The 13,226-nt window shown below is 39.9% G+C and overlaps 1 protein-coding gene across 4 annotated transcripts in view; it reads left to right on the top strand.

Annotated features, from left to right (window-relative positions):
- Positions 1-13,226, top strand: part of LOC148041691 (uncharacterized) — a 231,643-nt gene that overhangs the window by 25,953 nt on the left and 192,464 nt on the right. For 3 of the 4 annotated variants that reach the window (XM_087681314.1, XM_087681323.1, XM_087681305.1), the window contains one exon: positions 12,658-13,176. In XM_087681314.1, the coding sequence (XP_087537440.1) occupies positions 12,658-13,176 (519 nt within the window). Of the gene's footprint in view, positions 1-12,657; positions 13,177-13,226 lie in introns of those variants that run through there. The other variant, XM_087681334.1, reaches the window with a different exon arrangement.

The following is a 13,226-nucleotide window of genomic DNA, read 5'->3' as shown; positions in this document are numbered from 1 at the left end:
TGTTAGATGCATTGAATTACTGACTAAGAAAAGAAATTGAATATGCTAAATTTGGTTGAGTGTGGATTAACCATGAGAGCTTTCCCACCACATATCAACATGTGTGCTCATCAAAGGACTGGCCTTGAGGATCCTTAGAATGCTTCATAGTAGGATAAAGAGGAGTGGCTATAGGCCCCTGTCTAATTGGTGTAGTACTTATCCACCAACTAAAGGACATTTTTGATGAGATACAAAGATCTCATCCCTCTATTGGTCAACCTCCATGCCCAAAAAATAAGACAGCAGAACAAGGTTTGCCATTTCAAATGTCAAGTAGAGTTTGGCCTTTATATTTGCTATGGTGGTAGAATCTAAGTGTGTGATCAAAGGATCATCAACATATAGTAAGGTATAGTTGACCCCTTCTAAAGTGTGTTTTACATATAAGTTCAAGTTATAAGGGGTAGAATGGTAACCATGAAATTTAAGGAACTCATCATTCTATGAAACTAAGAACCCAGTGCTTGCTTCAGCCCATAAAGGGCTTTCTACAAACAAAAAACCTTGGCTTGATGGTTGGGAAGAGAGAATATAGGAAGCTACTTTAGATAAATCTCCTCCTCTACAAGGAAGGTACTTTTGGCATCCATTTGATGGACAGATTGATTATTAGTGTGGCCAATGCTACCAAGAGATGGAATCCTAGTTGTGCTCCTTCAAAGATTATCCACTATTGGAAAGTATGGAATGCTTCTGCCATAGCTGAGTTAATGTAGGACCTTCTTCAAAATTCGACTCTCAATTACAGCACTTTGACCTTGCATTTGGATATTGGGAACACTTGATTGAGTGCTATGCATCTTAGGGTAGAACCCATCACATCAATCTCAACCATGGGCTCTAGGAGTTCAAATTTACAAATTGGAATGATCTTAATGTCAAGCTAGTGAAATATTGTGTTTACTAGCTGAGTTTGCTGCTATGGGCTTTCCAAGTCCCTTGATAACCAAGTCACATTGTTCTTGAATAAGCTACCCTTAAAATATTTCAATTTTATTCAACAAGTGATCTCATAGCCTACTATGTCTACATCTTATAAATTTGAGTGCTAGCTAATGAGCTAAGCTAAACTATTTGAATAATTTCATAAAATTGTCTCTCTCTTACCTATAGAGGGGGTTCTTGTCTCTGCTTCTTAGAAGGGGAAGAGAGGGAAGGGAAAGAATGGTCAAAATCAATCTTAGAAACCTTATGAGTCACAAGGAAACACCTAGTCACATCTTAAACTGGGATGGTAGAATGTCCAAGAAAAATAGATACTGCACACACTATTGAAAAGTTGGCTATTCTAATGACAAGTGTTACTAAAAAACTAAAGGTACAAAGAAACCCCCCCCCCCCCAACTTAGACCCCCACCCCATAATAGTAGGTTAACCCTTTGTAGTAGAGGTAGGGTGGTGGCAACCAATAAATTTAGGGATAGTGGAGATCTCAAAGTCACATTGCCATGGGTCAACCATCACAACATCCACTATTCTCAACTCTAGAGGGCATGTTTGATTGGTTTGCCAGTGGACTTTGGTTCTCAAGTCCATATCTTTTCTATAAAGGCATCAGATGGATTGAGAGCTTGGTCCACATTCGCGAGTTGTACATTGATGAGGCAATTACAAATGCCCACTCAACACAACCTCGTGGCCATTTAGCTACTTGGATTGTGGACAGTGGAGCTACATATCACATGGCTCATCTCAATGACATTATCATCTCCCGAGCCCTTGCACTCAAGAATGTTTGATGTGGGAACAACTCGTTAGCCAAGATTCAGGGCATTGGTTGCATCAAAGGCCCTTATCTCACTTTGTTGAATGATGTCTACCATGTTTCCCACAATCTTTGATGCATCCATTAGTTTGTTCATTGGGTGAGTAGCCTTATCCATCAGTTTTTCCATTGGTACTTGATACTAAGAATAGTTTAGTGATTGCTCGTGTTGATGTACAAGAAAATAGCCTCTTTTTGATAACATAGTTTCTCTCATAGCCAACGTTGGAGGGCTCTAAATTTTACAGGTTTCATAACTTGACTACTAGGAATCCTTACAAAACAAGGATAGGAGCAAGTGATCGGGGCAGCTTTCTATTTATAAATGTGGATCCTTCCAAAGTTTGGGTGTTTGCTTATAGGACACAAAACTTTGGTGATTTTTGAGTTTTAGGGTTGTTTTAAAGAGCCAATTAAGGTCTTATTGGTATTTCATTTTGTTTAATCGGTAATCGATCTTTTTTAGCTTAACCCCCTCTTTGAATCCCACAATTGAAACCCAAGAGGGATTACAAGTATAGCATCGGTCCAAGGCTGCACGATGGTTGCCCAAGAACCTACCAAAAATACAGAGTCCATGGTTCTCTTACCTTTCGAGCCCAAAGGGCCACCCTAGAGAGAGTGTCCTTTTAGGACCTGCAAAGGCAATGGAACCACTTATTGTGCTAAGAAATGCACTTAGCCACTTGAACAGCCCCAAAACATGCTTATTTTAGGCTTATTTTAGCCAAAACCCTAAAACAAGGAGTGGATGGAGAAAGTTAAGTGGGAGAGGATCTAGAACCCTAATTTTCTATAAATTGGCAGCCAGCCCTCCACTCTTTCACAATCTCGTTTTTGTAGGTTTCAAGTGTTACCAGCTTGTTGCCCACACCCCGGTCATGGAGGACATCTCAGCCCTTGCTGTCCATCACTGTTCCCTACAATTTGGCGCCTGTTTCCAGCCCTCCACACGCTGATTGCTGCTGTTTCTGCCTGGCGACTGACTGCTATTCATTTGCACTGCTATCGTACAGCCTGCCACGCTAGCAAACTGCTGCGTTTGCAGACTCCAGCTGCCGCCCTGACAGTTCTCTCTCCTGCTACAGTCGCTGTAGTCTTTCTCTCACTTGCATGCAGTCGTTTTTAGTATTTCTCTCTCCTGTAAGCTGTCCTACCTGCGTTTTTAGTCTTTCTCTCTCCTGCAGGCTCCGTTTTTAGTCTTTTTCTCTCCTCACTGTTGTCTGCATCAGATCCATCTTCTCACTGTTGTGTTTGTTGGTGTTTGACATCTGAAGGCTGCCTTGCTGCGATTTAGGATCCGTTCGGAGTATGACACACTCTCCAGCTCATTAACCCTGCTCTGATCCTAGAGATACAGGGGTTCGAGGTTTAGTATTCATTCATTGCATAGTGTGTTTGCTGCATGAGCATCATATTATTAGTAGTCATATCATTTCATTTATTCACTGTGTTCATTGTCTCTTAGTTACTCTAACCCTAACCCTAATTGTGTTCTTTTTATCAGTCTGTGCTTTGTCGTACGGTTTCTGTTTATGTTTCTGTGCAAGGGTATTTTTCTTTACACCACTTTGAACTATATTTTATTTTATTTTTGATTTTGTTTATGTTTTTTCTTACTTCTTTAAAAAAAGTATCTATATCCATGGGGGAAAAGAATGGATGGTGAGATCCAACATCACAAAACAGAAAGACTATCCCAACCACCCATCTAGGGTGTCGGTGATGAGGAAAGATATAGAAGTATATGCTTGATGCTGCCATAGAGGACTTGCCATGGAGACTACTATATGAGCTGCCGCAAATATGATGGATCCCAAGTGAACCACACTTTGATGAAGGAAAAGGGGAAAGTATCCACAAATGCATGGAGATTTTCATCCTTGGATGAGCATCTACCAAAAGATAGGTTTTTCCCTCTTCCAAAGCACTCCATTCACCAAAACACAATGTCAATGCATGATGTGATGTAAGGGGTAATGCAAAGTGCCATGCTCAAATAGAATGCTATGTAGCAATAGTGCCACTTGGGCCCTCACAGGAAAATTGTTGACTTGCCCAAGCACCCCCTTTTACAATAGATGCAAATGGATGATGATACAAAGTGCAAATATAACTAAAAGAATAGTGATTAGAATCTTGTGAGTACCAAGAGATGAAGTCGCTCCCTTTCACTATTGGATAATGGAACGGAAAGCTATGGGTACTCCCTCTCTCCATCATGTTGATATCAAAGGGAAGAGAGTACCCACTCCCATCCGTGGAAGTAGGCATTGAAGGTTCCGGTGCTTGGTCAAGATAGCTATATAATTATTTGATGAAGGCACAAACTCTAGGTGAATAGTACCTAACTCCTTTGGTAAAATGGTAGTGCACATTAATATTGTAACGAAAGATCATAGTCAGTGTGCTACACGGAAATTGTAGTTTTGCCAATAAGCTCCTAAGATAAATGGTCTCTGTAGTACCATCCTAGAGAGCCTAATACTTAGCCTTAATAGTGGAGGTGGCCACCGTCTCTTGCGTATGGCTTGAACAAACAATGGGATCCATACCTAGGGAGAAAAGTCACCATGGGAACATTGGGTGTCAAGATCTCCCACCCAATTAGAGTTGGTGTACACCTAGAAAAGCAAACCTTTACCAAAATGTAAGCCATAAGAATAAGTACACTATAAAGAGGAGTCGCTACCAACCCTAGAGGATCCTTAGAAAGCTTCACAATAAGATAAAGAGGAGTGGCTATGGGTCCTATCTAATTGTGTAATATTAATCCACTAACTAAAGGGCATATTTTTATTGAGACACAAAGATTCCGTCCCCATGTGGAACAATCTCCATCCCCAAAAAATAAGATAGTTGACTGAGGTCAATCATTTCAAACATCGAGCAGAGTTTGGCCTTTATATCTTCTATGGTGACAAAATTTGAGCCCGTAATCAAAAGATCATCAACATAAGGTAAGATATAGATGATCCCCTTTGAAGTGTGTTTTACATAGAAGTTTGGGTTACAAGGAGTAGAATGGTAACTATGAGATCTAAGGAACTCATCCATTCTATGAAACTAGGAACTCGTTGCTTGCTTTAACCCAAATGGTCGGGAAGAGGAAATCCAAGAAGTTGCGCCACAGAGATCTCTTCCTTCAAATAACCATTAAGGTACTTTGACATCCATATGATGGATAGATGGACTGTGATGGGCATCCAATGCTACCAAGAGATGGAATGATGTCACCCACACGATCGGTAAAAAGGCAAGCTGATCAAGAGTAGGTAGTAGACTAGGCTCAAAAGACACTATCTCAAGTAATGTAGACTGAGGAATAGGCTTAGAGGCCATTGCAGTTGGTTACACAATATTCATCTTGTTAAAGACACCATTTCCTTTTATAATGATGCAATTTGTTTTAGGATCAAACAATTGGTAAGCTTTAGCTCCAAAAGAGTAGTCTACAAAAACCAAGAGCTTTGCATGGGGCCTGAACTTTCCTATCTTGTCATTAGGAGTATGCATGTATGCATGACTTGTAAAGAATCTAAGGTGAGAATGGTAGGTTGGGTACCATAGAAAGCCTTGAGGGGACCTTGTGAGGGATTGCCATTGTGAGTCACTAGTTGAGGATGGGCACCAAAGTGTCAAGACTCTCAATCCATAGGCACTCGGGGAGCTCAGCTGTGATTTCAGCCCCGTGTTTTTGGGATAATGCAGCCTGCGTTGCTGTTCTCAGGCATTTTCAGCAGCTGATCACTTTGTTGGAGGCTGCAAATGATGCATTTCGGGATACATTCAGAGTATGACATGCTATCAGTTTCTTTTCCCTGGTCCATTCTGAGACATGGGGGTTTGAGGTTTTGTATTCACTCTTTCATTCTTCTCATTCCTTTCAGGTTTGAGTTCTATTGATCTATCAGTGTTTTGCCATACAGTAAAAGAGTTATCTTTTGTGCTCAAGTGTCTCTTTACATAAGGGGCTACTGAGAAGATATTGATGTTGATGTCGATCATACTCGAACCTGGATCATAGGCAATAGAAATAGCCGATTTCTCTTTGCTTGTCATGAACAACCCTTTAGAAGCAACATTAGGACCATGGATTCCCCACCTTCAACCATCTTGCCAAAGGGGTCCCCATGTGAGAACCAATAGGAGCAAAGCTAGCTCAGTTTCCTATCTCTCATCATGGGCCTAAAGGCACACTAACTTCAGGGTTTACAAACCAGTAGATAAATCAATGCATGTAGAAAGTGATACTTAGGGAACCACTGCACCAAAGATATGATGAGGCTAGAATGTTCAATGCCCCACTATCACCACCCTCTCACAGTCCCTCTTTGCTTGCGAGGAGTGATAGCATCATTGGGGCTAGAAGATAGGTTTTGTGTCCACAATAGCCTTGGCTACCCAATCAGAATCAGAGTTAGAGTTGTATGAGGATGGAGCCCTAGTCACCCTTGCCCTTAGCCTTGCCCTTAGCCTCCTTCCACAAAGCCACTAGCTTCTTGCAGTCCTTTCGGAGATGCCCCTTCTTACGGCAGAAGTAGGACTTCTACTTCTCCTTGTCACCCCTCCTTTGAGCTAGAAGTGCTGTCATTGTAGCCACTTCTAGTTCAAGAAGGCAGTCTCCCTGTAACCTGAGAGTATATTCCAGCAACAGAGATCATTTTGCAGAAAACTGATTAAATGTTGGAGCTTGTTCTCTTAATTAGTACAAGAGGGTGCTATTAGATACAAAAATAACGGTAGAAAATGATGAAGGTATACAGAGAGATACATGGGGAAAATGAATGGCCTGAGAGCTTGAACAAAAGTAAGAATTCAATGATTTAAAATTCACAATTGAATGACACAGAACCTAAAATGCAAAGTACCATCGAGACTTGGATTAACAGTGAACAAAGTTGAGTTTTAGCATTGCATCAAACATGGAAGATCCTCTCTCAAGTACAAAACTTAGGGATTAGAGTGTGGCAAGTGTAAAATGTAGCTTGATAATAGTTGAAGCAGAAGTTGTCAATACAAAATTCGGTCAAGAAACCAGCACATCAACACAGGACAGCTACACATCAGCATATTCAGCAATATGTTAGTATAGATAGTCAAAAATATCAATCCAAACAGCAGTCATTAGCAAAGGCAACAAAAACATCAGCCAACCATCAAGTTGTCAGCATGGTCAGCATAAACACAGAGTTGACATTTGATTTATGTGGATAGACATGTGGTTAAAGCTGTGACACCACTACAGCAGGCCACCAAGTGGGAGAACAGGCCACTTTGCTGAGTAGAGATATCACCCAGCAACAGAACAGGTTGCGTAGGTTGAGAAAATGCAAGGAAGATGAAACACACCAGACAGCAGTCATAAAATCATGCAAACACAATATCAGCCACTCCAACCAATCAAAATGCAGCATTTGAAGACCTGTAATCAGTCAAATGAAGCAATGCAAAGTACTAGGATCTAGCAAGGTAGATGCCTGATACCATGTGAGAGTGCACAATGAAAGTAGAAGCAACAAAATCAAGACATGAACAGTAAATAGAGTGCCTAATACCCATGATATATGCAAAACTAACACTAAGAACCAAACAAGGGTGAAAATAGTCCATAGAAAATGCATGCCTCATGTCAATGGTCAACTCTGTTTGTTCCAGTATTGTTTTTTCTCAAATAACAGAAAATTGTATTAATAACACCTCATGGAAAATCCTTCTTGATGTTGTCGGAGCGTTTGGGGTTGAAAGTCTACCACGGGGGTAAGAAGCAGTAAGGTGAAGGGGGGATTCAAGGAAAGGAGTAGACGGAAGAGAAAGGGCTCAAAGAAATAGAAGATATAGAAGAATACTCACAGAGGTGAAGCCTGTCAATTTATTTCTGCATCTAAGAAGATAAATCTCTTTTAGACAGAAAAAATGTACATAAAACAATAGCTTCCTCTCTGCTGCTCAAGTCACCAATGTGATGCTTCCATTGGCTTCAAAAGGGGGGTAAAATACTAGGATATTTGGCCAGAATTTTACCAGATTACTCCTCCTTCATCTCCCATTTCGAAGTGCTATTCACTGCTTGAAAACTGTGATCGCGTGTCGCACGATTTCGCCAATCCTTCTTTTTACATAAATCCTCCCAAAATGGCTGAAAGCTACCTGCTTTCTTTTACATGTCATCTTATTTTAGAAGTTGTCTACAAGAATATAAATCTCTTGTAGACAAAAAAAATGTACATAAAACAACAGCTTCCTCTCTGCTGCTCAGACCGCCAATCTGATGTTTCCATTGGCTTTGAAAGAGGGGTAAAATACTAGGACACCTGGCCAGAATCTTGCCAGATCACTCCTTCTTCATCCCCCAGTTCGGAGTATTGTTCACTACTTGAAAACTGCGATCGCGCGTCGTGTGATTTCGCCAATCCTTCTTTTTACATAAAATCCTTTTAAAATGACTGAAAGTTACCTGCTTTATTTTACATGTCATCTTATTCTAGAAGTTGTCTATAGTTTTTGGATTTTTATAAGAGAGAATATCTAAAATATCAAAAATTGGCTAAGCTTGTCCAAAAATCTAGTATTTTTGAACCATCCAAACTATAGACACTAACATTAATGACTAATATGGCATTGGCTCTCTAGATCAATAAGAAAGCCTAATGACGATGCACTCTAGAGTTTTTCACACTATGTCCGCATAGTGGCACGACATCCACCCCCTCCTAACCTGCACATCCTCTGGCACGTACCAAAGTCTTACGGATCTGTAGTGTTAGAAGAAGTATCCTTTGCCATGTCAATGTCTTCATCTTCTACCTCTTCTTTTTTTATATTCTCATGTTCATGCTCAGCAAACTCTTGAATGACTTTATACATCTCTAAAGTGTCAATATAAATAACCTCTTTTTTTGCCCTGTTTTCAGCATTAATTATTGCAAAAATTTCAGCCACTGTATCAACATCAACCAGCCTTGAAAATAGCCCTGAAATACCTTCATTTGCAGCCATAATACCATATGTCTTCATTTCTTTTTCAGCCCATCCTACATATTTCTTTTTAGCCCTGCACATGGCTGCAATATTCTTAAAATTGCCAAGAATGCATGCTGTCCATTCCTGCAATCCAGACACAAACATAGTTTCTCCTTTTCTTGGAGGCATAGTTATCTTCCTAGAGGCACTGCCATAGCCTCCACTTATAGCAGTGCTGTCTAAAAATCCTTAAACTCTCGTGCATTAGGTGGCATAGGATTATCCCGTAATCTAACTCCGATTGCGGGAATGATGCACACAAATAGTGAGAAATTGTACTGCATTTGTATTGTCTTTACTCCAAACCCGAGCATATGAAGAACCATCATCCAAGGCTTTTGTTTCTAGCCTTGATTCCGAAATATAGGGCTATTCCAAAATCATCGGATAACTAAATGAATCCTGCCCAAAAAAATGATGTTCATTCCTAACATCTCCAATAGTCACAAGTACATTCGGACAAGCCACATAAAGATCCCTTGATGAGTTGTTTGCTACCCACATGCGCCATCCTGGATCTACATCAATCGGCTAATCTCCATTGATTTCCGAACCATGATCCAAGAGAGTTATGCAAGGTGTTTCTCTTTCTCCCACTTTAACAATTGTCTCTGTTGTAGCACGATCCCAATGTATTCGTAAATAATGGCTGCTTGAAATAAAATGAGCATCTTCTTCTTCATGTGCTTGTTGATGGACATTCCCATTATACGTAGCCTTTTCTCTATGCTTACTATTGCCCATAAGACCAAATTTAGCCACAAGCTTGTTGTCTACACTCCCATTTAATCCATTTTCAACATCAACTTGCTCTAAATCAGTATTACATGCATCATTATATTCCCTCTGAAGTTGTTTCTCTGTCTTTGTCAACTTGCATCAATGCTTGCAAAACTTCACCATCAAATTGTCTTTTTTGTTTCAGCATATCAATGATTGCATCATAAAATTTACGCTTCACGATTTCAAGAACTTTGCCAAGTGTGAATTTCACTCTACTGCCAAGTATGCGATTTTCCAAGACCTTTTTAAGGTTTGTGGTAGTCTCAAGATCCAATTGTAACTTGTAACCGGGCTGCTTGCCCCTTTTCTTCCCTTCTTGTCTCTTCTCTTGAGATGCGTCCTCCATAACATGCTTAGGTATGGCTTTTTCAGCCTCTTTCTGCTACTCCATTTTGCTTCCTGTTATGCGTTTAGATGGGCATGAAGAGGAAGGACCAGTAGTGTCCTCATCTCTTCTTTTCTTTTCTTCCACAAGAGCTTCTTGATTATGAATCTCAGCCAAATAAGCATAGGCTGAAAATGAATCCATTGGTGCACTCCATCCTGTTCTTCCTTGTATACTTTGACTTGCATCAGCCAATTCAGACTTTGTTGTTTTTCCCCTTTCCATGCAATCTAATGCTTGCATCCAAATGCGAGATTTTACTTCAGCCATGCCTCCTTTATGAGCTTCATTAGCCCTTTCAATTCTCAACCCATATGTGGCTGCATCTATAGCAACAAATGCTGTCTTTGCATCCATATCTTCTAATCTCTTCTGTATGTCACCATTTCCAAAAATTGACTCTATTGGAAGACTAATTTCTGTTGTATGTATTTTGCTATCTTTCCAAAAGACTAATCTTTTCACTTTCGCTTTACAGTAGACTGTACAGTCTCGCTTTTCATGTTGTAAATTGTCACACCAAATGCATCTCCTCTTGTATCCTTCTTTGTATGGTCTTTGGGTTGTTGCTCGAGCCTTCTCTTCTACCTTAATATCCAACTTTTCGACCTTTGCATAGATTTCTGTCAAATTCAGCCTTAAATCATGCATGCCTTTAATTAATTCATCCACAGCATCACCTTTAAGAGCTGGACTAACAGTTATAGCTGGTTGTTTCACCATAGCTATAGGCGCCTTGGCTGCAATTTTAGCCCCCTTTTGAGCACTAGCAGGTATGGTGTCTATATCCTATTTTAATTTCATCCACTCTCTCTTTACCAACATATGCAGTACTTTAGTTACATTAGCCGCATTTGATTTCAGCCCCGTTTCAGAAGAGGCATCTTCTAAATGATCAGTCAGGTTTTGCAAAACAAGATCTGTAGCCTTCAGAAACAAATCAATTTTCTAACTCTCCAATGATTGTTACTCATCGGCATCCAACTGCGCATATTGACATTCAAATTCATGGAGTAAAGCTATAGCAGTCAACCCTTTATTGGGCTTTTCAATCCAATCTGTAAATGTCTTTTTAGTTACCAATCCTGCACCTTCCAAGAGAAACTCTTCTTTTAAAGTTTTCTTAAAAGCTGCCTAATCAGCATCTCTTCTATGTAACTCATTAATTCAATCATGCAATGCATGCATGGCCAAACGGGAGAAATATCGACTCCATGCATATTGCGGTACCCCATGAAACAACATCTTTTCTTCATACCACCAGATGAAGGTCGAAATATTTTGACCTTTAAACTACGATTCTTGTTCCACTGCCTGCAATGCATTTATAGCTAAGGAATCAATTCTTTTTGCTTCTTGCCGAGTTTGCATTTGCTGTTGTAACAACAACTGTTGTTGTTGTTGCAACAAAGTAATCATTTATTGTAAAGCATTACCACCACTTGAACCTGCAGAATCCCCCATCTTTGCATACCTGCTGTGCCAACTCTCACGTTGGGTTCACCACTCTCAGAGCGTTTGGGATTCAGGGAGAGGAGTAGACGGAAGAAAAGGGGCTTAAAGTAATAGAAGATGTAGAAGAATACTCACAAAAGTGAAGCCTGTCAATTTATTTCTGCATCTAAGAAGATAAATCTCTTGTAGACAAAAAACGTACATAAAACAATAGCTTCCTCTCTGTTGCTTAGACCGCCAATCTAATGCTTCCATTGGCTCCGAAAAGGGGGTAAAATGCTAAGACACCTAACCAGAATTCTGCCAGATCACTCCATCTCCAAGTTCGGAGTGCTGTTCATTGCTTGAAAATTGCGATTGCGCGTTGTGCGATTTTGCCAATCCTTCTTTTTACATAAAATCCTCCCAAAATGGTGAAAGCTATCTGCTTTCTTTTACATGTCATGTTATTCTAGAAGTTGTCTACGGTTTTTGGATTTTTACAAGAGATAATATCTAAAATATTAAAAATTGGCTAAACTTGTCCAAAAATCTAGTATTTTTGAACCATCCAAACTACAGACACTAACATTAATGACTAATATGGTACTGGCTATCTAGATCAATAAGAAAGCCTAATGACGATGCACTCTAGAGTTTTTCACACTGTGTCTGCGTAGCCGCACGACAACGTAAAATACAAAATACAAAGCCATGTAAAGGGTAGCCAAGTACATCACAAATATGATTATTGTGTGAATGCCAATCTGATGGGCTATAATGGCAGACCATCTGAGGGTGATATGAAAAAAGGTAGATAGTAAAACACATTTGAGTTCTCTAGGATAATAATAATCCCTTTCTTCCATCCTTGGCATTGGAGGTACAAGGGATAGAAATAAGAAGGCACATTTAAGCAGGTATGTAAATTTCTATAACCATATGCTTCCTTTCATTCATTCCCTTCACTCTTGCTGATTACAGTTTTGTGAGTAAATGTATACATATAGTTGCCATGTTGCTTAGCTCATGGAGTCTAGGGGCATGCTGATATCAATGTACAGTTTTTGGTCTGGTCTTAATAGCAGATATGTTCTACTTGTATCCAAGGGTTTTTGACGTAATATGTTATAAGCTCATTTTGTATTTGAAGTTACAACTTCATTCTGTATCTATGAAGCCTTTACTCTTGAAAATCTCAATTTCATTCTGACGTGTCGTGCAGATGGAAACTATGCCCCAATTTGCTTCAGAGTACATTCGAGAAGTGAAAGAGGAGTGGAAAGCTTTAGAATCCAGAGGGATGAAAAAGCCTCCTGAAGCAGAGTTTCTTCTAAAAGATCAAGCACTGTTAGAGAAAGTAAAATCATTAATTGTACGGTTTGCTACAGCCCAGCAACTCTCTGCATTTGACAAGCAGCAAGAGTGTCAAATTTTGAAAGGACCAGAACACCAAACAAAATTAGCTCCTATTTCTGGGGAGAAAAAGCTCCCTACTTTACAAGATGATTGGAAGGTCGACAAAGGGATATCTAAGTCTGATGAAGTTGATGATAGTGAAACACACAAGCTTTTCTGTTCTGTATATGGACAGTTGAAGCCAACCACCTCCAAAATGACTTCACAGAAAGGATTTGCACCTACAACATATTCAGGGCAAAGGTCATCCTCTCCTCAACTGAGGCACGTGCTCCCATCATTTATTCCTGTTGACGACTACATCATTAAACAATGCATAGTGCAGGTGGTTTTCTTTTTGGAGCACAAATGTTTTTGTTTTTGCATACATCTAGC

Source organism: Lygodium microphyllum, chromosome 1 (genome assembly GCF_053477565.2).
Source record: "Lygodium microphyllum isolate KBCC chromosome 1, Lygodium_microphyllum_v1.1.10, whole genome shotgun sequence".
In the NCBI taxonomy this organism is placed as follows: Eukaryota; Viridiplantae; Streptophyta; class Polypodiopsida; order Schizaeales; family Lygodiaceae; genus Lygodium; species Lygodium microphyllum.
Note: the sequence above shows the minus strand (reverse complement) of the source record. Positions and strands in the feature narration are given on the sequence as shown.